Source organism: Mobula hypostoma, chromosome 6, assembly GCF_963921235.1.
Source record: "Mobula hypostoma chromosome 6, sMobHyp1.1, whole genome shotgun sequence".
In the NCBI taxonomy this organism is placed as follows: Eukaryota; Metazoa; Chordata; class Chondrichthyes; order Myliobatiformes; family Myliobatidae; genus Mobula; species Mobula hypostoma.
In genome coordinates this window covers 168,193,547-168,218,478 of record NC_086102.1, presented here as the reverse complement: position 1 = coordinate 168,218,478, position 24,932 = coordinate 168,193,547, and the positions used below count along the sequence as shown (strand labels likewise).

General features: G+C 40.0%; 1 protein-coding gene across 4 annotated transcripts in view; it reads right to left on the bottom strand.

Moving 5' to 3' along the window:
* Positions 1–16,522: 16,522 nt before the first annotated feature.
* ubr3 (ubiquitin protein ligase E3 component n-recognin 3) overlaps positions 16,523–24,932 on the bottom strand; it is a 230,487-nt gene continuing 222,077 nt past the window's right edge. Inside the window, exons 37-40 of one of the 4 annotated variants that reach the window (XM_063052208.1) lie at positions 23,555–23,737; positions 22,136–22,345; positions 20,844–20,983; positions 16,523–19,193 (exon numbers count right to left, since the gene is read on the bottom strand). In XM_063052208.1, coding sequence (XP_062908278.1) covers positions 19,076–19,193; positions 20,844–20,983; positions 22,136–22,345; positions 23,555–23,737 — 651 coding nt within the window. In that variant the 3' untranslated portion in view covers positions 16,523–19,075. The remainder of the gene's footprint in view (positions 19,194–20,843; positions 20,984–22,135; positions 22,346–23,554; positions 23,738–24,932) is intronic. The other 3 variants (XM_063052206.1, XM_063052210.1, XM_063052207.1) reach the window with 3 other exon arrangements.

The following is a 24,932-nucleotide window of genomic DNA, read 5'->3' as shown; positions in this document are numbered from 1 at the left end:
ACATCTACTGTATTCCCTTTATCCTACTTGAAACCTCCTCAAGAATTCCAACAGGTTCGTCAGGCAAGATTTTCCCTCAAGGAAACAATGCTGACTTTGTCCTAATTTGTCCTGTGTCACCAAGTAGTCCAGAATCTCACCCTTAACAATTGGCTCCAACATCTTCCCAACCACTGAAGTCAGGCTAACTGGTCTGTAATTTCGTTTCTGCTGCCTTCCCCATTTCTTAAAGTGTGGAGTAACATCAGAATCAGGTTTATTTTCACTGGCATGTGTTGTGAAATTTGTTAACTTAGTAGCAGCAATTCAATGCAACACATAATATAGAAGAAGAAAAATAATAATAAAATAAATTACAATATATGTATATTGAATAGATTAAAATCGTGCAAAAACAGAAATAATATATACTAAAAAAGTGAGGTAGTGTTCACAGGATCAATGTCCATTTAGGAATCAAGTGGCAAAGGGGAAGAAGCTGTTCCTGAATCACTGAGTGTGTGCCTTCAGGCTTCTGTACCTCCTGCCTGATGGTAACAGTGAGAAAAAGGCATGCCCTGGGTGCTGGAGGTCCTTACCAATGGACACTGCCTTTCTGAGGCACCGCTCCTTGAAGATATCCTGGATACTTTGTAGGCTAGTACCCAAGATGGAACTGACTAGATTTACAACCTTCTACAGCTTCTTTCGGTCCTGTGCAGTAGCCCACCCATACCAGACAGTGATGCAGCCTATCAGAATGGTCTTGATGATACATCTATAGAAGTTTTTGAGTGTATATGTTGGCATACCAAATCTCTTCAAACTCCTAACAAAGTATAGTCGCAGTCTTCCCTTATGACTACATCAATATGTTGGGACCAGGTTAGGTCCTCAGAGATCTTCACACCCAGGAACTTGAAACTGCTCACTCTTTCCACTTCTGACCCCTCTTTGAAGATTGGTATGTGTTCCCTCGTCTTACCCTTCCTGAAGTTCACAACCAGCTCTTTCGTCTTACTGACGTTGAGTGCCAGGTTGTTGCTGCGACACCATTCTACTAGTTGGCATATCTTGCTCCTGTACGTCCTCTCGTCTCCATCTGAGATTCTACTAACAATGGTTGTATCATCAGCAAATTTATGGATGGTATTTGAGCTATGCCTAGCCACAGAGTCATGTGTACATACAGAGTACAGCAGTGGGGTAAGCACACAGCCCTGAGGTGCGCCAGTGTTGATAGTCAGCGAGGAGGAGATATTATCACCAATCCACACAGAAACATTTGCAATTTTCCAGTCCTCTGGATCATTACTAAATACCTCCACTATCTCTACCACTACCTCTTTCTGAACACGAAGGTGCAGTTCATCCGGTCTGGGTGATTTATATACCCTTCGGTCTTTCAGCTTTTTGAGCACCTTCTCCCGTGTAATTGTAACTGCATTCACTTCTCTTCCCTCGCACCCTTCAACATCTGGCACATAGCTAGTGTCTTCCGCAGTGAAGGCTGATGCAAATTACTCATTTAGTTAATCTGTCATTTCCTCTTCCCCTGTTATTATTTCGCCAGCCTGATTTTCTAACGGTCCTATATCCACTCTCATCTCTCTTTTATTTTTCACATACTTGAAAAAACTTTTACCATCCACTTCAATCATATTAGAAAAAGCTTTTACAATCCACTTTGATATTGTTTGCTAGCTTGCTTTCATATTTTATCTTTTCCCTCCTAAAGATTTTTTTAGTTGCTCTCTGTAGGTTTGTAAAAGCTTCCCAATCCTCTATCTTCCCGCTAATTTTTGCTTTGTTGTATGGCCTTTCTTTTGCTTTTACATTAGCTTTGACTTCCCTTGTCAGCCATGGTTGCACTATTTTGCCACTTGAGTATTTCTTTGTTTTTGGAATACACCTATCCTGCACCTTCCTCATTTTTCCCATTGCTGCTCTGCTGTCAACCCTGCCAGCATCTCCTTCCAATTGACTTTTGTCAACTCCTCTCTCGTACCACTGTCGTTTTCTTTACTCCACTGAAATACTGCTACGTCAGACTTTATTTTCTCCCTATGAAATTTCAAGTTGAACTCAATCAATTATGATCATTGGTTCCTAAGTTTTCTTTTACCTTAAGCTCCCTAATCACCTCCAGTTCATTACATAACACACAATCCAGTACAGCTGATCCGCCTAGTAGGATCAACAACAAACTGCTCTAAAAAGCCATCCCATAGGCATTCAACAAACTCATTCTCTTGAAATCCTTTACCAACTTGATTTTTGCAATCAACCTGCATGTTAAAATCTCCCATGACTATCATAGCGTTGCCATTTTGACACGCCTTTTCTATTTCCCATTGTAATCTGTGGTCCACATCCCAGCTACTATTGGAAGGCCTGGAAATATGGCTATCAGGGTCATAAGAACATAAGAAATATGAGCAGGAGTAGGCCATCTGGCCTGATAAGCCTGATCTGACAATGGACTCCTCTCCACCTACCTGTCTTTTCCTCATAACCCTTAATTCCCTATTGTACAAAAATCTATTCAACCTTGTCTTAAATATAGTCATAGTCATACTTTATTGATCCTGGGGGAAATTGGTTTTCATTACAGTTGCACCATAAATAGTAAATAGTAATAGAACCATAAATAGTTAATTAGTAATATGTAAATTATGCCAGTAAATTATGAAATAAGTCCAGGATCAGCCTATTGGCTCAGGGTGTCTGACCCTCCAGGGGAGGAGTTGTAAAGTTTGATGGCCACAGGCAGGAATGACTTCCTATGACGCTCTGTGTTGCATCTCGGTGGAATGAGTCACTGGCTGAATATACTCCTGTGCCCACCCAGTACATTATGTAGTGGATGGGAGACGTTGTCCAAGATGGCATGCAACTTGGACAGCGTCCTGTTTTCAGACACCACCGTGAGAGAGTCCTGAGTTAGCCTCCACTGCTTCATTGGACAGAGAATTCCACAGATTGACCACTCTTTGGAAAAAGCAGTTTCTCCCCATCTCTGTCCTAAGTTTACTCCCCCGAATCTTGAGGCTGTGTCCCCTAGTTCTAGTCTCACCTACCAGTGGAAACAACTTTCCTGCCTCTATCTAATCTATCTCTTCCATAATTTTGTATGTTTCTATAAGAATCCCTCTCATTCTTCTGAATTCCAGTGAGTACAATCCCAGGCGACTCAATCTCTCCTCATAGTCTAACCCCCTCATCTCTGGAATCAACCTAGTGAACCTCCTCTGCACCACCTCGAAAGCCAGTATATCCTTCCTCAAGTATGGAGACCAGAACTGCACACAGTACTGCAGATGCAACCACACCAGTACCCCGTACGGTTGCAGCATAACCTCCCTGCTCTTAAATTCAATCCCTCTAGCAATGAAGACCAACATTCCATTTCTCTTCTTGATAGCCTGCTGCACCTGCAAACCAACCTTTTGTGATTCATGCACAAGCACTCCCAAGTCCCTCTGCACAGCAGCATGCTATAATCTTTTACCATTTAAGTAATAATCTGATCTTCCATTTTTAATTCCAAAGTGGATGACCTCACATTTACTGACATTGTACTCCATTTGCCAAACACTTGCCCACTCACTTAACCTATCTTATTCTCTCTGTAGGCTTTCCGTATCCTCTGCACAATTTCCTTTTCCACTCAATTTAGTGTCTGCAGTAAACTTAGGTACATTACACTCTATTCCCTCTTCCAGATCATAAGACCATAAGACAAAGGAGCAGAAGTCGGCCATTCGGCCCATCGAGTCTGCTCCGCCATTTTATCATGAGCTGATCCATTCTCCCATTTAGTCCCACTCCCCCGCCTTCTCACCATAACCTTTGATGCCCTGGCTACTCAGATACCTATCAATCTCTGCCTTAAATACACCCAATGACTTGGCCTCCACTGCCACCCGTGGCAACAAATTCCACAGATTCACCACCCTCTGGCTAAAAAAATTTCTTCGCATTTCTGTTCTGAATGGGCGCCCTTCAATCCTTAAGTCATGCCCTCTCATATTAGACTCCCCTATCATGGGAAACAACTTTGCCACATCCACTCTGTCCATGCCTTTCAACATTCGAAATGTTTCTGTGAGGTCTCCCCTCATTCTTCTAAACTCCAAGGAATACAGTCCAAGAGCGGTCAAACGTTCCTCATATGTTAGCCCTCTCATTCCCGGAATCATTCTAGTGAATCTTCTCTGTACCCTCTCCAACGTCAACACATCCTTTCTTAAATAAGGAGACCAAAACTGCCCACAGTACTCCAAGTGAGGCCTCACCAGCGCCTTATAGAGCTTCAACATCACATTCCTGCTCCTATACTCTATTCCTCTAGAAATGAATGCCAACATTGCATTCGCCTTCTTCACTACCGACTCAACCTGGAGGTTAACCTTAAGGGTATCCTGTACGAGGACTCCCAAGTCCCGTTGCATCTCAGAACTTTGAATTCTTTCCCCATTTAAATAATAGTCTGCCCGTTTATTACTTCTGCCAAAGTGCATAACCATACACTTTCCAACATTGTACTTCATTTGCCACTTCTCTGCCCATTCTTCCAATCTATCCAAGTCTTTCTGCAGACTCTCTGTTTCCTCAGCACTACCAGCCCCTCTACCTATCTTCCTATCGTCAGCAAACTTAGCCCCAAGGCCATCTATTCCATAATCCAAATCATTGATGTACAATGTAAAAAGAAGTGGCCCCAACACGGACCCCTTGGAACACCACTGATAACTGGCAGCCAACCAGATTAGGATCCCTTTATTCCCATTCTCTGTGTCCTGCCAATCAGCCAACGCTCTATCCACGTATGTAACTTTCCCGTAATTCCATGGGCTCTTATCTTGTTAAGTAGTCTCATGTGTGGCACCTTGTCAAAGGCCTTCTGAAAATCCAAATATACAACATCCACTGCATCTCCCTTGTCTAACCTACTGGTAATTTCCTCAAACTTTCCTTCTTCCTCAAATTTCCTTACTGTACATCATTAATGTACAGTATATCGTTAACAGTTGCAGGCCCAGTACTGACCCCTGCCACACACTGCTTACCACTGATTGCCAATCAAAGAAACACCCAAGTATCCCATTTCTGTACTTTCTATTGGTCAACCAATCCTCTATCCATGCTATCACCCCCAACTCTATGCATCATTATCTTATGGATAAGTCTTTTATGTGGCACCTTATCAAATGCCTTGTAGAAATCCAAGTAAATAATTCCATCTGTTCCCTTCTATCCACTGCGCTCGTTAATCCTCAAATAACTCCAGTAAGTTTGTCAAACAGGACCTGCCTTTGCTGAATCCCTGTTGCATCTGCCTGATGGATCCATTTCTTTCCAGATGCCTCACTATTTCTTCTTTAATGATAGCTTCAAGCATTTTCCCAACTACAGATGTTAAACTAACTGGCCTATAGTTACCTGCGTTCTGCCTACATCCTTTTTTGAACAGTGATGTGACATTCGCTTTCTTCCAATCCACTAGTACCTGCCCAGAGTCCAGAGAATTTTGGTAAATTATCACCAAAGCCTCAACTATAACCTCTGCCATTTCTTTCAGTACCCTGGGATGCATTTCATCAGGACAAGGGGTCTGTATTTAGGTCCACAAGTTTGCTCAGCACTACCTCTTTAGTGAGAACTATTGTATCGAGGTCCTCACCTCCCATTGTATCCATATCATCTCTCTTCAGCATGTTAGACATGTCCTCCGCTGTGAAGACTGACACAAAATAGTCATTCAAAGCCTCAGCCATTTCCTCATTACCCAATATCAATACCCCTTTCTCATCCTCCAAGAGATCTACATTCACTTTAGCCACCCTTTTCCATTTTATATAATTTTTAAAATTTTACTATCCATTTTTATATTTTGAGCTGGTTTATTTTCATAACCTATCTTCCTTTTTTTAATTGCTTGCTTAGTGGTTCTTTGTTACTTTTTAAAGTTTTCTCAATCTTCCAGTTTCCCCCTACTCTTGCTGATTTGGTACACACAAGCTTTTAGTTTGATGCTTTCCTTTATTTCCATAGTTATCCATGGCTGGCTTTCCCCACCCTTATTGTCCTTGCTTTTAACCAGAATATACTTTTGAGCACTGTGAAAAATCTCTTTGAAAGTCTTCCACTGTTCCTCAACTGTCCCACCATATAGCCTGAGTTCCCAGTCTACCCTATCCAACTCCTCCCTCATCCCATTGTAGTCTCTCTTGTTTAGGCATAATACACTGGTCTTAGATCGAACTATTGCACCCTCCATTTGTATGAGAAACTCAGTCACACTGTGATCACTCTTTCCAAGAGGATCCCTAACTACAAGATTGCTAATTTTACCTGTCTCATTGCACAGGACCAGATCCAAGATAGTATGTTCCCTAGTAGGTTTAGTAACATGCTGTTCAAGAAAGCTATCACTAATGCATGTATGCATTCTATGAAGTTCTCCTCAAGACTGCCTCGACCAACTTGATTCACCCATCTATATGCAAGTTAAATCCCCCACGATAACTGTGGTTCCATTCTTACATGCCTCAGATATTTCTCTGTTTATTGCCTGTGCCACTGTAAAGTTATTATTCGGTGACCAATAAGCAATTCCCACCGGTGATTTTTTCCCTTCACTATTCATAATCTCCACCCAGATGGATTCAACATTTTGCTCCTTAGTTCTTATATCATCTCTCACTATCACCCTGATCTCATTCTTAATTAAGAGCACTATCCCACCTACCTTACCTTCCTGCCTATCCTTCTGTATTATCTAATATCCTTGGATATTTATTTCCCAATCCTCTCCACCCTGCAACGTCTCTGTAATGGTCCCTAAATCACACCCCTTTATACTGATCTGTGCCATAAGTTCACTGACCTTGTTACAAATACTACAGGCATTCAGATAAACTGCCCTTACACTTATTGTGCCTTTAAAATATAGTAATCTTTGTCTCTCATGCACTCCACACTTACTTTTCTCCTTTTTTTTAAACTTTTGCTTTTATTTTATCTTTATCCACGCTTTTCTCTTTTACTTTATCCATATTTCTCTAATCTGTTGAACCCACCCCCCTGATATTTAGTTTAAAGCCCTATCCACAACCCTAGTTATGTGATTCACCAGGATCTGGGTCCCATCACAGTTCAGGTGGAGCTCGCCCAATGGAACAGCTCCCTTCTTCCCCAATACTGGTGCCTGTTTCCCATGAATTCAAATCCACTTCTCCTACACTAATCCTTGAAATGCATATTTAACTCTTTGATCTTTTTAACCCTGTGTCAGTTTGCAGATTCCAGGTAGTAACCCAGAGATGACTGTCTTTTTGGTTCTGCTTTTTAATTTGGTTCCTAGCTGCTCAGATTCCCCCTGCAGAACCTCTTTCCTCATTCTACCTAATTTGTTGATACCCATGTAGACCACGACAACTGGATCTTTCTCCTCTCAGTGCAAATTCCTCTGCAGGTCAGATAAGATGTCCTGAACCCGGGCACGAGGCAGGTAACATAGCCTTCGGGATGCTCTATTCCTGTGACAGAGAACTTTGCCATTCCCCTGACTATACTATCCCCAATTACCACTACATTTCTCTTCTCTCCCCCCTCTTGAATGGTTCCCTGAACCACAGTGCCACAGTTAGGTTGCTCATCCTTCCTACAGCCCCCATGCTCATCCACACGGGGAGCAAGAACCTTAGACCTGTTGGACAAGCTCACAGGCTGAGGCTCCTCCAGCACTGACTCTTGGATCCCACTACCTGCCTCACTTGCAGTCACACCCTCTTGTCCGTGAGCACAGACTGAATTTGAGGCAGCTAATCTACTGGGTGTGCCTACTTCCTGAAACAAATCTTCCAGGTAACTCTCCCACTCCCTGATGTGTCGCAGTGTTTGAAGCTCAGATTCCAGGTCGTCAACTTTGAGCCTGAGTTCCTCGAGCAGCCAACACTTGCTGCAGATGTGGTCACCAGGAGCCACAATGGGGTCCACCAGCTCCCACATCATGCAGCTACGGCACATCACCTGATCCCGCATCATCCTTACTTTACTTAATTAGTTGCAGTTTGGTGACTTTTTTTTATTCAACCACTACAAAAGCTTTACCTGCTACTCAACTATGCCTCCTCACTGGCTCCTTTTACTCTTGCAGTTTCTGAACTCAACCCACAAGATTCAACATCTTCTGATCCTATGGCACATCTTGCTACTGATTTGATGCCTTTCTTTACCAGCAGAGCCACGCCAAACCTTCTGCCTACCTTCCTATCCCTCTGACACAACATGTAACCTTGAACATTCAGCTCCCAACAACTATCCTTCAGCCACAATTCAGTGATGGCCACAACATCATACCTGACAATTTGTAAAAGTGCAACAAGATCATCCACCTTATTTCTTATACTCCGTGCATTGAGATATAACACTTTGAATATTGTATTTGCTACCCTTTTTGATCCTGCATCCCTAATGCACTGATACTCACCCTGTGAGCAGCAATTTTGTCCTATCATCTGCCTGCCCTTCCTGACAATCTAACTGCATGCTATCTTTAAACGCAAACAACAGGAATTCTGCAGATGCTGGAAATTCAAGCAACACACATCAAAGTTGCTGGTGAACGCAGCAGGCCAGGCAGCATCTGTAGGAAGAGGTGCAGTCGACGTTTCAGGCCGAGACCCTTCGTCAGGACTAACTGAAGGAAAAGTGAGTAAGGGATTTGAAAGTTGGAGGGGGAGGGGGAGATTCAAAATGATAGGAGAAGACAGGAGGGGGAGGGATAGAGCCAAGAGCTGGACAGGTGATAGGCAAAAGGGGATACGAGAGGATCATGGGACAGGAGGTCCGGGAAGAAAGACGGGGGGGGGACCCAGAGGATGGGCAAGAAGTACATTCAGAGGGACAGAGGGAGAAAAAGGAGAGTGAGAGAAGGAATGTGTGCATAAAATAAGTAACAGATGGGGTACGAGGGGGAGGTGGGGCCTTAGTGGAAGTTAGAGAAGTCTATGTTCATGCCATCAGGTTGGAGGCTACCCAGACGGAATATAAGGTGTTGTTCCTCCAACCTGAGTGTGGCTTCATCTTTACAGTAGAGGAGGCCGTGGATAGACATGTCAGACATGATACTCTTGTATCCCCTTTTGCCTATCACCTGTCCAGCTCTTGGCTCTATCCCTCCCCCTCCTGTCTTCTCCTATCATTTTGGATCTCCCCCTCCCCCTCCAACTTTCAAATCCCTTACTCACTCTTCCTTCAGTTAGTCCTGACGAAGGGTCTCGGCCTGAAACGTCGACTGCACCTCTTCCTACAGATGCTGCCTGGCCTGCTGCGTTCACCAGCAACTTTGATGTGTGTTGCTTGCTATCTTTGTTTTTTTTACCATCCATCCTATCCTGAGTCCCTTCGCTCTGGTTTCCACCCCCCTGCCAAATTAGTTTAAACCCTCCCCAACAGCTCTAACAAACTTGCCTGCAAGAATATTGGTTCCCCTTGGGTTCAGATGCAACTCATCAATTTTGTCCAAGAAAAAAACTCCCCCAGAAGAGATCCCAATGAACCCAGAACCTGAAGCCCTGCCCCCTGCACCAGCTCCTCAGCCACACATTAATGTGCAAATCATCCTGTTTCTACCCTCACTGGCACAGGGAGCAAGTCATTGCCATAGGCGGCTGTGGAGGCCAAGTCATTGGACATAGTTAAGGCAGGGGTTGATAGATTCTTGATTAGTCAGGGCATGAAGGGATACGGGGAGAAGGCAGGAGACTGGGGCTGAGAGGGAAAACGGATCAGCCATGATGAAATGGCAGAGCAGACTCGATAGCTAGGGTACCTAAGACTATTGCACAATACTGTATCAAGGTGGAGCGGAGAGCGAACTTGTAAACCGGGTGAGAGCAAAGGATGTTGGGAATGGTGAGGGTGGGGTGCCGTGGGAGGAATGTGGGACAGGTTTCAGAAAAAGAGTGCCAGTGGTGGGGGTTGGCATGGGTACAATCACACCCACCCCTGAGACAGCAAGCAAAATCATTTGATTCTAACCGATTGATCTATTAATCATGACAGAACGTCCCTCTGGTGCTTCCAGCTCTCTCTTCTCCCTTCCCCTTTTCCCAACCATGATTCCCCTCTCTCTGTACATTTCCTACTCTTAGTCTACAAGAGACCCATATCAGAATCATGTATCTTTTTAAACCACAGAAGTGTGCTCTTCAATTTCTTTTCGGTTCCAGCAGATAATTTCTTGCAATCTTTTCACTACAACAGTATGCAAGATATTTCTGTCCTGTTTAGCAGTCACACATTTACTCCGAAATTCATTACAGATGAAACTGAAGGGTAAATTGCTGCACCTATTCTAGAACTCACCCTGCTGTTAATGGCAGATTTTTAAAAACATTTTCTAACATACCATTTTTGAATTTGAAAAGTAGGACGTTTCATTTATTTTGTATCTTACAGTAGTGTCATTGAGAAACAAGTTTAAAATGGATAAAAAAAAGGACAACTCTGGCTATTTGCTAGTACACATGTGGGAGATGCAAAAAATTATGAATTGTGATTGCTTGCATCACCAAAAAACATGGATTTTTTCTTTGCAAACTGGTACGACTATAAAATACCCTGGAAAATCTTTCTTACTCATGAAGAATAGTAAGTATTTAGTGGTAAGTTGATCATAATTACGGCTTAGAAAATCCTCTGAGCCTTAAAAAAGTTTACAGCCCTTGTAAAAGTATTCAGCCCTCAACCCTTTGTTCACATAAGTGAGAATTTAAACCAGAGATTTTGATCAATTTAACTGAGAATTTTTATTTGTGAATCACATGCTCCTTTTTCCACAGTAGAAATAAAAAATAGGGAAAATTACTAAGCATGAAAAAAACTAAGAATTCAAACACTGAAATGTCAGCGGTTTAAAAGTGTTCATCCCCCTTTGCTCAGTACTTGAACACATCTGGCAGCTATTACAGCTAGTAGTCTATTTTGGATAAGTCTATATTAGCTTTGCACAACATGATAGAGCAAGATTTGCCTATTATTCCTGGCAAAATTGCTCAAGCTGTGCTAGGTTGGTTGAGGAGCAGTGGTGGACAGCAATCTTGATGTCTTGCCAGATGTGTTTGATTAGGTTAAGGTCAGGAAACTGATTGGGCCTTTCAAGGACATCAATTTTCTTCATTAGAAGCCAGTCCATGGTTGCTCTGGCAGTATGCTTTGGGTCATGGTCCTGCTGAAAGACAAACTTCTTCCTCAGTTTAAGCTTTCTGGCAGAGTCTAGCAAGTTTTTATCCAGGATCTCCGTATTTAGCAGCATTCATCTTCCCATCAATCCTGACTGGATTTCTGTCTCTGCTACTAAAAAGCATCCCCATAGCATGCTACCTTAGGATGGTGTTACTTGGCTAATGTGCAGTATTAGATTTACACCACACAGGCTAACGCTCAGTATTAGCCTTACCACTTCATGTTGAGGCTAAAAAGTTCCACTTTAGTCTCATCAATGACAAAACCTTCTTTCGCATCTTTACAGTATCTTCTAATTGACACTTTGCAAAGTCTTTATGGGCAAGAATATGTTTTTGTTTCCCTGTCACATCTTCCATAAATACTCTTTTTGTATAAGGCCTTAGAGATTGTGGAGCCATGAACTTCATCTCGAGTTGCAGCCACTGACTTCTGCAGTTCACTCGGTGACTGTTGGGATTCACAGTGGCCTCCCTTACAAGTGCCATTCTTCGCTGGCAAAGTTTAGATGGCTGCCTGACCTAGGCAGTATGGCTGTGGTTTCATATTTTTACCACTTTTTCACAATGGACTGTACTGAGCTCCAAGGTATGTTCAGTGACTTTGAGATGCTTGTACCCTTCCCCAGATTTGAGCCTCTTTATTATAATTTTACTCACTTGCTTTGAATGCTCTTTTGTTTTCATTTTGGTTTGGTCTACTGAAAATCTTCTTTTCTGTTGGACTTTACAGAGAGGGGGTATTGAATTTAATTGAATTGATTTATTTCTTACATCCTTCACATACACGAGCAGTAAAAATCTTTGTTACTTTTGTGTCTGAATGTACAATGTGCAAATTATAGTAATTTGTAATAAATAGTGTGTACAGTAAGATATACATCAGAACAGTCAATATCTTAGAAATACAATTGCGTCTGCATGAGTTAATCAGTCTGATGGCCTGGTGGAAGAAGCTGTCCTGGAGCCTGTTGGTCCTGGCTTTCATGCTGCCGTACCATTTCCCAGATGGTAGCAGCTGGAACAATTTGTGGTTGGGGTGACTCGGGTCCCCAATGATCCTTTGCGCCCTTTTTACACACCTGCTGCTGTAAATGTCCTGAATAATGGGAAGTTTACAACCACAGATGTGCTGGGCTATCCACACCACTCTACAGAATCCTGCTATTGAGGGGAGTACGGTTCCCATACCAGGCAGTGATACAGCCAGTCAGGATGTGCTCAATTGTGCCCCTGTAGAAAGTCCTTACTATTTGGGGACTCATGCCGAACTTCTTCAACCGTCTGAAGTGAAAGAGGTGCTGTTGTGCTTTATTCACCACAGCCAGTATATACGGACCAAGTGAGGTCCTCAGTAAGGTGTATACCAAGGAACTCAAAGCTGTTCACCCTCTCAACCCCAGATCCATTGATGTCAATAGGGGTGAACCCGTATCCGTTCCTCCTGTATTCCACAACCGGCTTCTTTGTTTTTGCGACCTTGAGGGAGAGGTTTCTTGACACCACTGTGGGTATTTACAGTATTCTTATGAATTCACTTCAAACAGCTGTTCTTCCAACGTTCTACATCAACGAATAGGGTGAATTGGTAAGGTAGTATATTGCTACTGGGGGAAGTTAGCATAGTAATTACAAAGGTGATAAATACTTTTTCAGCCTCACAATTTGGGTTTATAATTCTTAGTAAATTGTTGACAGGTTTTGAAATGTTTCTTTTGATTTGACATGATGCAAGTGTTTTGTAGGTTAGCTCATAAATCCTACTTCAATATATTTTAAATTTAGAAGATGAGACAGTAAAATGTAAAAGTAGTTGTCGGGGCAGAATACTTTTTCCAAGGCACTGTATATTGTAATTGTTTTACATGTCTATTTCAAACTGCAAGGCTTTATGAATTCTTATTAACAAAGGCTTTTAAATATGTCAGCCTTTATCTTAATCAGATTCATATGTTTTAATCTTAATGTTTCAAATTTTAATTTGAATGTGCATTTTCCTTTCCAGGTCAGTCTGTGGGAATTGTGACTGGAAGCTCAAGGTGAGTGGATATTTTGTTGAATCAGCGCCTGATGAGAATAGCCATCAGAAATTGAGATGTTCTCAACACCAATCAATAAACCTTTATGTGGAGCTTCCTTCAAGGTATGTAACATCAGCACCACTGCCTGTAAGTTCTGTACCAATGAGTTAGGGTGTTGAAATTCTCATCAAAATTACCCTGACAGCAAGTTGTTATTTATTAAGTTATTTCAGCAATGTCAACATCACTAACAATACCAAGTGCAAAAGCATGTAAAGTAAATAACGATGCTACCTCATCAGTTTGGGCTTATTCCAACATGACCAAATCTCTGAATCACACAGAAAATGCTGGAGGAACTGGGGTCTCGGCCTAGAAATGTCAACTGTTTATTCCCTTCCATAGATGCTGGTGAGTTCCTCCAGCATTTCATGTGTGTTACTTTGGATTGCCAGCATCTGCAGAATCTCTTGTAATTGACAACTACCCAATCACCTCCATGCAGAACACACTACTTTCACTATACACAGTCTTAAAACCTGCCCCTGATCCATCTTCTTTTCCCCAAATGCTGCTTTAGGAATAAACTTAATCTATGTCACAAGTGGATTTGAAAAAGCTTTATTATGCAGTCCACTTGTACACTCAGAGAATTGGTGCAAAGAACACAAGGTTTTAGAAGTAGATGTATATTCCATTTTTGTGTGCGCTCTGTACTAGCTGGTGCCAGACTGAGGAAGTACAGAAAAACCTATGGCTTAATCCCTGAGCCATTACTGTTTTAAGACCATAAGACAAAGGAGCAGAAGTAGGCCATTCGGCCCATCAAGTCTGCTCCGCCATTTTATCATGAGCTGATCCATTTTATCCTATTTAGTCCCACTGCCCCGCCTTCTCACCATAACCTTTGATGCCCTCGCTACTCAGATACCTATCAATCTCTGCCTTAAATACACCCAATGACTTGGCCTCCACTGCTGCCCGTGGCAATAAATTCCATAGATTCACCACCCTCTGACTAAAAAAATTTCTTCGCATTTCTGTTCTGAAAGGGCACCCTTCAATCCTGAAGTCATGCCCTCTCGTACTAGACTCCCCCATCATTTGCTTGATGATCTGCATCACCTGTGTTAGACCTGTGTTAATCAAAATCACTCAGCACGGGGAGGTTGCTGAATCAGAAACAGACTACTTTAATGAGATGAAAATCAGTACTGAGAATTTTAAAATGCTAACATTGAATGAGGCAAATACTATGAGACAATGAAAATAGTGTTAAATCATAAACACAAGATAGTCTGCAAATGCTGGAAATCCAGAGTAACACACACCAAATGCTGGAGGAACTCAGCCAATCGGGCAGTATTAATGGAAAGGAATAAAGAGTCAATGTTTCAGGCTGAGATCCTTCATCAGATCTGGGAAAGAAGGGGGAAGAAGCCAGAATAAAAAGATGGGGAAAGGGGGGAAGGAATGCAAGTTGGGAGGTGATAGGCGAAAACAGATGGGGGGGGTGGGTGGAGTTCAAAATTCAAAGTACATATGTGTCACCATATACAACCCTGGGATTTGTTTTCTTGTGGGCATAATAAAATCAATGAAAGACGCAACAACCAAGTGGACAACCAGTGTACAAAAGACAACAAACTGTGCAAATACAAAAAGAAAAACAAGTAAATAAACAATAAACATCAAAAACATGAGATGACGAGTCCTTGAAAGTGAGTTCATAGGCTGTGGGAACAGTTCAGTGATAGGGCCAGTGAAGTTATCCCCACTGGTTCAGGAACCTGATGGTTGAGGGGTAATAATTATTCCTGAACCTGGTGGAGTGAGTCTTGAGGCTCCTGATGGCAATAGTGAGAAGACAGCATGACCTAGGTGGTGGGGGTCTATGATGATGGATTCTGCTTTCCTGTGACAGTACTTGGTGTAGATGTGCTCAATGGTGGGAAGGGCTTTACCTATAATGGCCAGAGCCAAATCCACTACTTTTTGTAGGATTTTCCATTCAAGGGCATTGGTGTTTCCATACCAGGCTGTGATGTGTAGGTCAAGGAGTGGAAATGAAGTGAGAAGCTGGGAGATGATAGGTGTAAAAGGTAAAGACTGAAGAAGGAATCTCCTAGGAGAGGAAAGTGGATCATGGGAGAAAAGGAGGAAGGGTACCAAAATGGAAAATCGAAAAAGAGAGAAGGGGGAGGGGGGAGAAAATACCAGAAATTAGAGAAATCAATGTCCCTGTCATTATGTTAGAGGCTACCCACAAAATAGGAAGTGCTGCTGCTCCAGTCAGAGAGTGACCTCATTGTACCATACATGTCAGGATGGGAATAGGATTGGAATTTAAATGGTCAGCTACCCAGAAATCCTGCTTGTTGCAGATGGAAGAAAGGTACTCGACAAAACAGTCCCCCAAACCACGCTGTCTCACCAATGTAAAGGAGGCTGACTCACAGGTGAAGTGTTACCTCAGTTGGAAGTGTGGACATGGTGGAGGATTACTATTTAACTATTATGGTTCTATTACTATTTATTATTTATGGTGCAACTGTAACGAAAACCAATTTCCCCCGGGATCAATGAAGTATGACTATGACTATGTTTGGGGTCGTGAATGGTAGTGGTGAGGGAGGAGGTGTAGAGGCAGGAGTAGCTTGCAGGGATAAACGCCAGAAGAGAGATCAGTGGGGAGGGATAAATAGGAGAATCATAGAGAGAGCGACCCCTGCGAAAAAGTGTGGAGTTGGGGGAGAGGGGAAGTAAAGATGTAGTTGGTGGTAAGATCTCATTAAAGATGGCAGAAGTTGTGGAGAATGATGTGCAGGGTAGTAGGTAAAGAACTCTATCCCTGTTAAGGCATTGGGAAGATGGGGTGATGATGGGATGTCTGGGACTGCAAATGTTGGTGGGAATGGACTGAACAAAGGGGGGGAAATGGAATTGATGTATGTAGACACAGGTTCAGTGGGGCAGAATCAGGTAGAAATTATGGGCCTACCCGGACAAGTCAGGCTTGTGGATCTCCTTTGCAATCTGCATTCCTACTCCCACCTTGCACCTACTCTTCACCTGCCTATCACCTCCTTCTAATTCCCCACCTCCTTCCCTTTCTCCCATGGTCCACTCTTCTCTCCTATCAGATTACTACTTCTTCAGCCCTTTCTTTACCTTTCACCTATCACCTCCCAGCATCTCACCACCCTACTTTCTCACCCACCCACCCACCTACCCTCCTCTATGAACTTCCAGCTTGTACTCCTTCCTTTCCCCCAACCTTCTTATTCTGGCTTCTTCCCACTTCCTTTCTAGTCCGGATGAAGGGTCTTGGCCCTTCCATAGATGCTGTCTGACCTGCTGAGTTCCTCTGGCATTTTGTGTGTATTACTCTAGTGTTAAATCAGTTACAAGAGGGGCTAAATGAACCCGGCAGACTTAACTCTGATGCTAGAACTCCTCTTTGAATGGAAAACTGTGCAGTTCTCCAGGATTCATTTTGGAGAGTTTACCAGAAAAACCTGTACCAGATCAGACCAAGTAAAGGAACCAGCTTTGGAGCTGTATTGAAGACCTTGCTTTTAGAGAAGACAAATATGAATTACATAATTTTATTAACATATTTTACAGTCATTTTAATTAAGTCTTAAGATTTACTTTTCGATGTGCCAGAAAATGTTCAGCATTTACAGTAATGTACTGTATTTAACATTAATTCATACAAGGTAACACTCTACTAGTGAATACTCAACTTCTATTTGCAAATTACACACTCTTTTGCATTAAAATGGTAAATTGTAAAGTGGGTCTTACAAAACCAGAAAAGTAAAATAAAGCCTAATTCAGCAGCATGCATGAACTCAAGTACATTTTAAATCAACTGCACATCTGGCACACAACCTCCACTAGTACATGAGTAAAAAGTAAAGGGAAGCCCATTACCACCTGTGAGAGTTAGAACAATAAAGAATACTCCGTATTTAAGTAACTTTGGAAATTCATACCCATAGCCTTCACAGGTACAATCATTACACCTGTACTTCCCAATGTCTGATTTATAATCACATGCTGGAGCATCATTGCTTCATCCTGTGATGCTGTTTATTAGTTAAAGATTGCACTCTTACTGATCCTTCTTTTAATAAAGAGGAAATTGGTGTATTTGACTTAAGACATTCTCAGATCTGTCAGTCATTTTTGCATAATATCAGAAGGTGGTATATGTCACTAAATTATGTTTTCTAACAGGATCTGAATGTACTAGCTGTGAACAATTTTGTGACTGAGGCAAATAACAAATTTGCTACTATACATTAATTTTCAGTCGCTGCAATTGTTTTATAAAAATGAATCCTTGTAAACAAGTCAATCCATAATGATAAATGAACAGTCTTGTAACAATTTGATATTTATGAAATGCAGCACTTAATTAACTACTTCCCTGAATATGTAACTTTAATGTTATCCTGGTGGTGCAATTTTCTGTTATAACAGTTTATCAAGTCTGTATACCTTATTAATAGATATGAATGTGAAAGAAACAAGGTTTCCCTAAACATAAAAATAACAATGACTTATTTTGTACGGTTTTAACTAGACAGTTAAAATAGTCCAGATTAAGATCTCAGAAAGCTATGAGAGCACTTTTCAGCTTTTGAATTAATGTTTTAAAAATAAGGAAAAGGCACAAAATAAAGCATGTATATCCTTAAATTTCCAAATTTTAAAATCACTTTTTTATGTAATGAAAAGACAATTCCAGAAGTGTCTACAAAATATGGCAGTTGAAGTTTGAATCTCAGGTTTACTTTTCAATTTGAATACATTTGCCACAATCAACTAGATTACTTTTTCATTTAGTAAGGTGCAGTTACGTTTCACAATTGCAACACAGATAAGCTTAGGGTTGACAGTTGTGCATCTGAAACAGTAATTTACTGTGAGAATGGCCTGTGTACTTCAGATCCAATCATGCTGTAATATTACATGTTGTGCTACCTTTGAAGAGAATACTGGTGACCAAATATGATCAACACACCAATCCAGTAAAGGGCTTATAAGCTTAAAAAGCAAGAAGCTAGTGCACTAAATAAACACAACCAAGCAATAAAATTGTTCCAGTCTTAGCACTCAGTTCCCAAAAAATGGTTTTGAACAGTTGACAAAATTTTCAGAGACTTCTGATTTTACTGCCTAGTTTTCTTTTAATTCAAAGTTTCTATACATTTTTTAAAAATAAAGTGGGCACGTTACAAAGAACTTAAATGTTATGATGAGAATTATAAATCAAAACCTCTGAAAAATGTAGAAAAACTCAGCGGACTTATCGGAAAAATACCACAACAAATGTAGCAAACTTCTGGGTACTACAATAACATGTATGCGACCAATTTTCCTCTCTCAGGGTGCATCCTCTTATGAAGAAATGAGATCAACTAACAACACTTCAAACATGCTGCATTGGTCTTGGCCTTATGGTATACACATTACACTCATTTTGGTAAGGGACATATCTGAATTAAAACTGTGCTTCTTTATACTTACGTGGATTGCTACAATTGCTTCAATATGACAAATAAATAATAAGCTCTTTATTTTATAGAAGATAGTTTAGCCCATTTCTAGAGTGAGTCTGATACGGTTGCTGGGATTTTGTTTCACACAGTGCCATAGATGTGATATAAATAGCACAATTGTAAATGCAGAATAATGTTTTTTATGGATTGCTTTTAACAATATGGCTACTTTTAAAATAAACTCCATAACATTCAGATGAAGCAAAGCTGCTTGATGACTTTCTTTGAAGAAGGATTCACAAGTCAACTATAATCCATTATAATGGGGGCCCCATCTTTTATTGATGTGATCAAAGGTGTGTGTCACCCACTGTTGTTCCAAGACTTTATATCGCTCACTGCATAGGTACAGAGGCTTACCACGCCTGGAAATAAAAGGGGAAAAATAGTACATAAAACAGTACAACAAGGAACACATTTTATTTAAATAGTAAACCAAATGTTTACTTTCCCCAGGCTAATAACAGTAATAACAATAATGCAGAGGTCCACAACCTCATCTGGTAGCAAATTTGCCATACCTACAATTAACCAATGTAACAAGAAAGAACTTTTGTAAATCTACCACTGTTAACTGCTTCACTAAATTGATTCCTTATTGGCAGGGCATTCCACAGATAAATCTGAAACATTGGGAAGGTCAGACTAAGTGGCGCAACCATTGTTTGAATGGGCCAGAGTTTGAGTGGTATGTAAAGAGGCTTTGGTTCATGAGGTTTCAGTGAGAGGTTTACACCAGAATTTACCTGTTCCTAATGAATGGACTTGAGGTTCTCAATGTTAGCTTGAATATTCCTTCAATGTTCTGAACAGCCATGTACTATGGATCTCCATGCTGTACTGGGGGATAATTTCAAGGAGGCTTTTGAACACATCCTTGAAATCTGTTCAGTTGTTTTCCATTGGGCAGTATCTTGCTGTAATGGATATCTGTTTCTAAGGTCTCATATCTGACATGCAAATTATATGGATCCAGTTGGGTGTAAATACAGTCTTCATGTTCAAACTGGTCGCGTGGAAAATAATGGGAAAATGGGGTTGATGAGAATAAATTAGGTGACATAAATTCAATGGACCACATGGCTTCCTTTGTCACAAGCAATTATGAAAACTGAAACAGCAATAATCTGTTAACATAGCACCCAAATGCTACATTTTTACGAGGAGGCTTTGGAGACAGCTTTGAAGTGACTTCTTTGTCCTCAATATCTCTCGCTGCAACAGAGCTTGGAGTGGCATGTTTGCAATAGGTAGACATGCTGCATGCAGACATGCACTGCTTTATTTGTTGAGAAGTTTCAAATGGAATTGAGCATCATACAATCATAAGTAAATTTTCCTATTTTGAACTTCACAATGAAGTAAGGTCATTGAAGCAATTGAAGGTCATTGAGCCTACAACTCTGATATAAGGAACTTCTGTAGTGATGTACTAAGCTCAGAATTACTGACCACCAATAATCACAACCTACTGCATGCAATTGTATACCAATCACTGGGTGTTTTCACTTTGATGTCTACTGACTTCAGTTCTACCATATTCTTTGATGCCACATTTGGTCAAATGTCGCCTTATTGTCGGGGCAATGACTTTCACCTCATCTCTGGAATGAAGCTCTTTGGCCCATATTTGGACCAAGGCTGCAATGTAGACTTGAAATGAGTAGCACTGTTGAAACCCAAACTGGACAGCAGTAAATTAGCTATTGTTGAGAACACCGCCAATGACAGTTGCCATCAACTTTACTAATGACTGAGTAGACTGATTGACTGGATGGGATTTCAGTACTGCATTCTGTGAATAAGACTTGCATCTCTCATCCTTGGGCAGTTTGGCCATAAATGGCAAGCCACAATTTAGGTGCCACTCTTTGAAATGAAATTATAAAACCATTATGATTTGAACACACATTCTAAATTAAGCCAGACCTCTACTCACCCAGTAGGGTTAATATAATCTGCATCTAGTATAGAAATACTATTTCTAAATCAAGAAATGCTGCTGAAATGTTTACCTCAAATCTCTGTCCTCTTCACCGTGCGTATCAAGGTAGACAGATCCCCACACACAAAATCTGTGCCCACGAATGACGATAATTACAGAGGCATTAATCAGAAGGAATATTCCTGTTCCTGCTCCACAGTTCTGGGAGTGCTATTGTAAAATTATAATAGAATTAGAATCATAAAATACTGTTGAAAAGATATAACTACATTTAACAATAATTAATAAAATGGAGCTAATGATCACTCTGAATATGGATAGAAAACTGATTGTTTCTGCTAAACCTGATGTAATTTATACCAATTAGTTTACTGTCCATACCAAAATGAAAATTAGATCAAATATATATGCAACCACTGTTATAGAGGTTAATCAACTGATCAAGTGCAGAAAACATTATTACAATTTAGGAAATCATTCTCTTTATCTATTTTTTCTGGTTAATTGCATGAGTACCTTTAGATAAAGGTGTGAGAATGCTTAAAAACAGCACAATAATTATCTGTGAGGTAAAGTAGCCCCTTTAAAAACATAACCACTGATTAAAAAAAAATCTAAATTTTCTACAAGCTACTGCAAATACAAGAATTTTACATAGTACAATAAGAACTGTTAAATGTGAAGAAGTATAAAATCTCATGGCAGCAGAATTATTTTGTATGTTGATGGTTCATCAACGGTACAAGGTGGGAAGACCCAGAATTTCAAATAACAATTTACTTGCCAAATCACTGCATTTCTGGGCAGCAAATAAAATATGTATTTGTACAGGGCCTTTAACATGGAAAAAGGCCGTGAGCGAGAACAGAACAAAACAAATAAAAAATTAGGACCACTTCAATTATCTTTCAGAACTAACACAAAGGTACTTTATTTGGTGCAGAGATACATTCCAACCAGCGGAGGTTCTGGAATACCAAAATTGACTGGAAGATAGAATTGTAGCACAACTGTTTCCATGATAAAGGTGCACTTAAGAATTTCCATGAAAAACTATTATCCATATAATACAGGGGGAAAAAAAACTTAATTATAATTAAACAAAATTGCCAAGCTAAAGAAAATATTAGAGGGTTTTACCAGAAGTATGACCAAGTAGCAGTTTGGGTTAATGGGGCCAGGGAATTTAAAACTAACTTTAATGATTATGTAACTGAAACATTCGCCTGTCTGGGATCCATGCCTCCTTCCCTCTGATCATTCCAAGGATGACTATACTGTGACTTAACTTTCTCTGTGCAAGACCTTAAAATCGTGACCGGGTAAATCACAAATAGTGCATTGCCCTTTCTATTTACTCACCAGTACGCATTCGCAATAGCTTTGCTGTTTACAGCATTGACCTTTGAGGCATACAAAGGTACCACACACTAGACAAAGTGCTGGATCCTTTGGAACTTTTGAACAGTGAACGCAGGCTTTACGATGATAGTATTGAAAGATGGTATTGTAATTGTCAGGTAGCTGAAGAAGACGTGGTAATGACCACTGTGGATCCTGAACAAGTAGATTCTGAAAGGACAGAGAAGTCAATTTAGTCTTGGAACTAGCCATCACAGTAATATCAATGGAGGAGATTGAATAGTAAACATTTCATACTGAGGAAGTCTTGGCCTGAAATGTTGACTGTTAATTCCCCTCCACTGATGCTGCCCAACTTGTTGAGTTCCTCCAGCATTGTGTGTGCGTGTGTGTGTGTGTGTGTGTGTGTGTGTGTGTGTGTGTGTGTGTGTGTGTGTTATTCAACCATCCAATTCCTAAATGGACATCAAACCCTTGAACACTACCTCAACTTTGTTAACATAAATTTCTGCTTTTTGCATGATTTTTAATCTATTCAAGATATGTATACCGTAATTGATTTACTTATTTATTATTACTATTCTTTTATATTATGTATTGCATTGAACTGCTGCTAAGTTAACCAATTTCACGACACATGCCAGTGATAATAAACCTGATTCTGATCTTGTATTCATGAAAATAATACGTCAAGATGAAACGATACTCTTTTCTAGGCTTGCTTGAGGAAATTTTATTAAATTATTCTACAAGATATATAGCACATAACAGTTCGCTCAGCCCAAGCAGACTAAGCAGCATTTCTGCTCCACTTTGTTAAATTTGTTAAAATTAGTCTGTACAATATTCTAGTGCAGCTCTTTATAATAATAAGCAAGTTTTGTCTGCGGCAAGTAACTAATGTTTCAGGTTCATCATTGAAGTGCAATAGTATTTATTTTTTTCCTGTTTTAGAATTACAAGCTGAAAATAGGTCATGCAACATGTTGATTGGAAGGATACAATGTTTTTTGTTACTGATCTTCTTGCAGAACCCTCTTCTAAACTCAGGAAGGCATGGTTCCATTTTTACCAGACTGCATAAACTTACTCAGCCTGCCCCATTCTTCTTCCTCTGGGTTATATTTGACCAAAGGTTTTTAGAAGTGACAATCAGTAATTATTTTAACCAACTGCCCTCTTTCTCTCAGGGTTGAATTTAGTAATTCATAATCATTGTTGGTTTTCCTTATAGAAATAAGCTTTTACATAAGCAACATAAGACTTCAACAACATTGCTTCTTAATATCTTTATGCAGAAATTACTGATTATATTTGCAACTTGGAGTCAAGTAAATTGCGAAATTTCAAAAATCTGAAAGCAAACATTTATTAAATATATTACAAATTATACATGGAATGCACCATAAATTACTTTACCATTACATGTCCTGAGTGACTCTCTGCAGAAGTTGTTACTTCTAAGCACCACTGAGAAATAATATCTGGAGCTGCTACTGGCCATTCGAGGCAGGAAGAACTATTGACCTCATCAGTCAGATGAAGAGAAGATGGCAGTAACCCAAGATATCTGGCAAGCATCCCAAATTCTTCTTCTGTTTGCTTATAAATGAGAAATAAAAATGTCACTTTTACACAGACCATCTGTTGTAATAAACTGAGGCAATAAACGATGAAACACATTAATCTGACAACAGTCATTTCATGCAAACATCATGACAGTTTCATGGCAGCATGACTTTATGATGTTGATGCATCACTAACGGAAAATGAGTTGATAATTAGGACAATTGACATTCTAATCATTCATGAAATAAGACGATTTGCTTTATACATTGCATAATTATGCCAAAACTTAAGAGAAACATTTAAACTATCAAATATTAATTATTCATAATTTACTTATCAGGTTTTAATATCACTGAAGATGTATTGTTACCACAAAAATATTATAAGATCAAACAAGAATAAAAACTATTGAAGAATTAAAAAATCTAAAAAATTTACTCTCTGATGACTAATGTACGATACTGTGATTTAGAACATGTGAATCACTGAAGACAGTACTCCTTGATTATCAACATAAACATTCAAGCTGTAGTATATTAGTATATGCTCAGTTACTACTTATACTAATCCACTAAGGAAAACTAAACTGAATAAAATGTGGCAGAGTCTATGATGTGAAACATTGTTTTTTCCCTCTTTTTACAAATGCAGCCTTATCTACCAATAGTTTCCAGCATTTTACATATTTATATAAGTCAAGCTTGTAAAAATATCCTTCTTGCCATATATTTATTTCCAAGCACTTTCTTGTGGTTATCATTTAATCCTGAGCAGTCACACTTTTGTTTTATAGTAGTTGGACAAAGATATCATCTGAATATACTGCATTCAGGTATCATATTTACACTCCATGATCTTTATTCTTATTCAACACAAGATCTATAATTACAATAATGATAAATGTTAACTATTTGTAATATTCTAATTAACAGTAGATTCTACATATATTTAAATAATATAATAAAATATTATCAACCTATTTGTTGTGTTATGCCTTCTGATCTGAGGCAAAACAAACCAGATACTATGAATTTTTAAGTTTACCATTTGGGCTAAGGAGACAGCTGTGAAATTAGCAAATGGATCATTCTCCAAGCTGGCTACGTAATACCACAGATCAATGCAATCACTGAGAAGCAAGATCAACCATTTTTCAAACATCTTAACTCCCAACCTTATCTTTTCCCTTCATTAATCTACCCCTCCCCCACACCCCAAGAGTTGATCC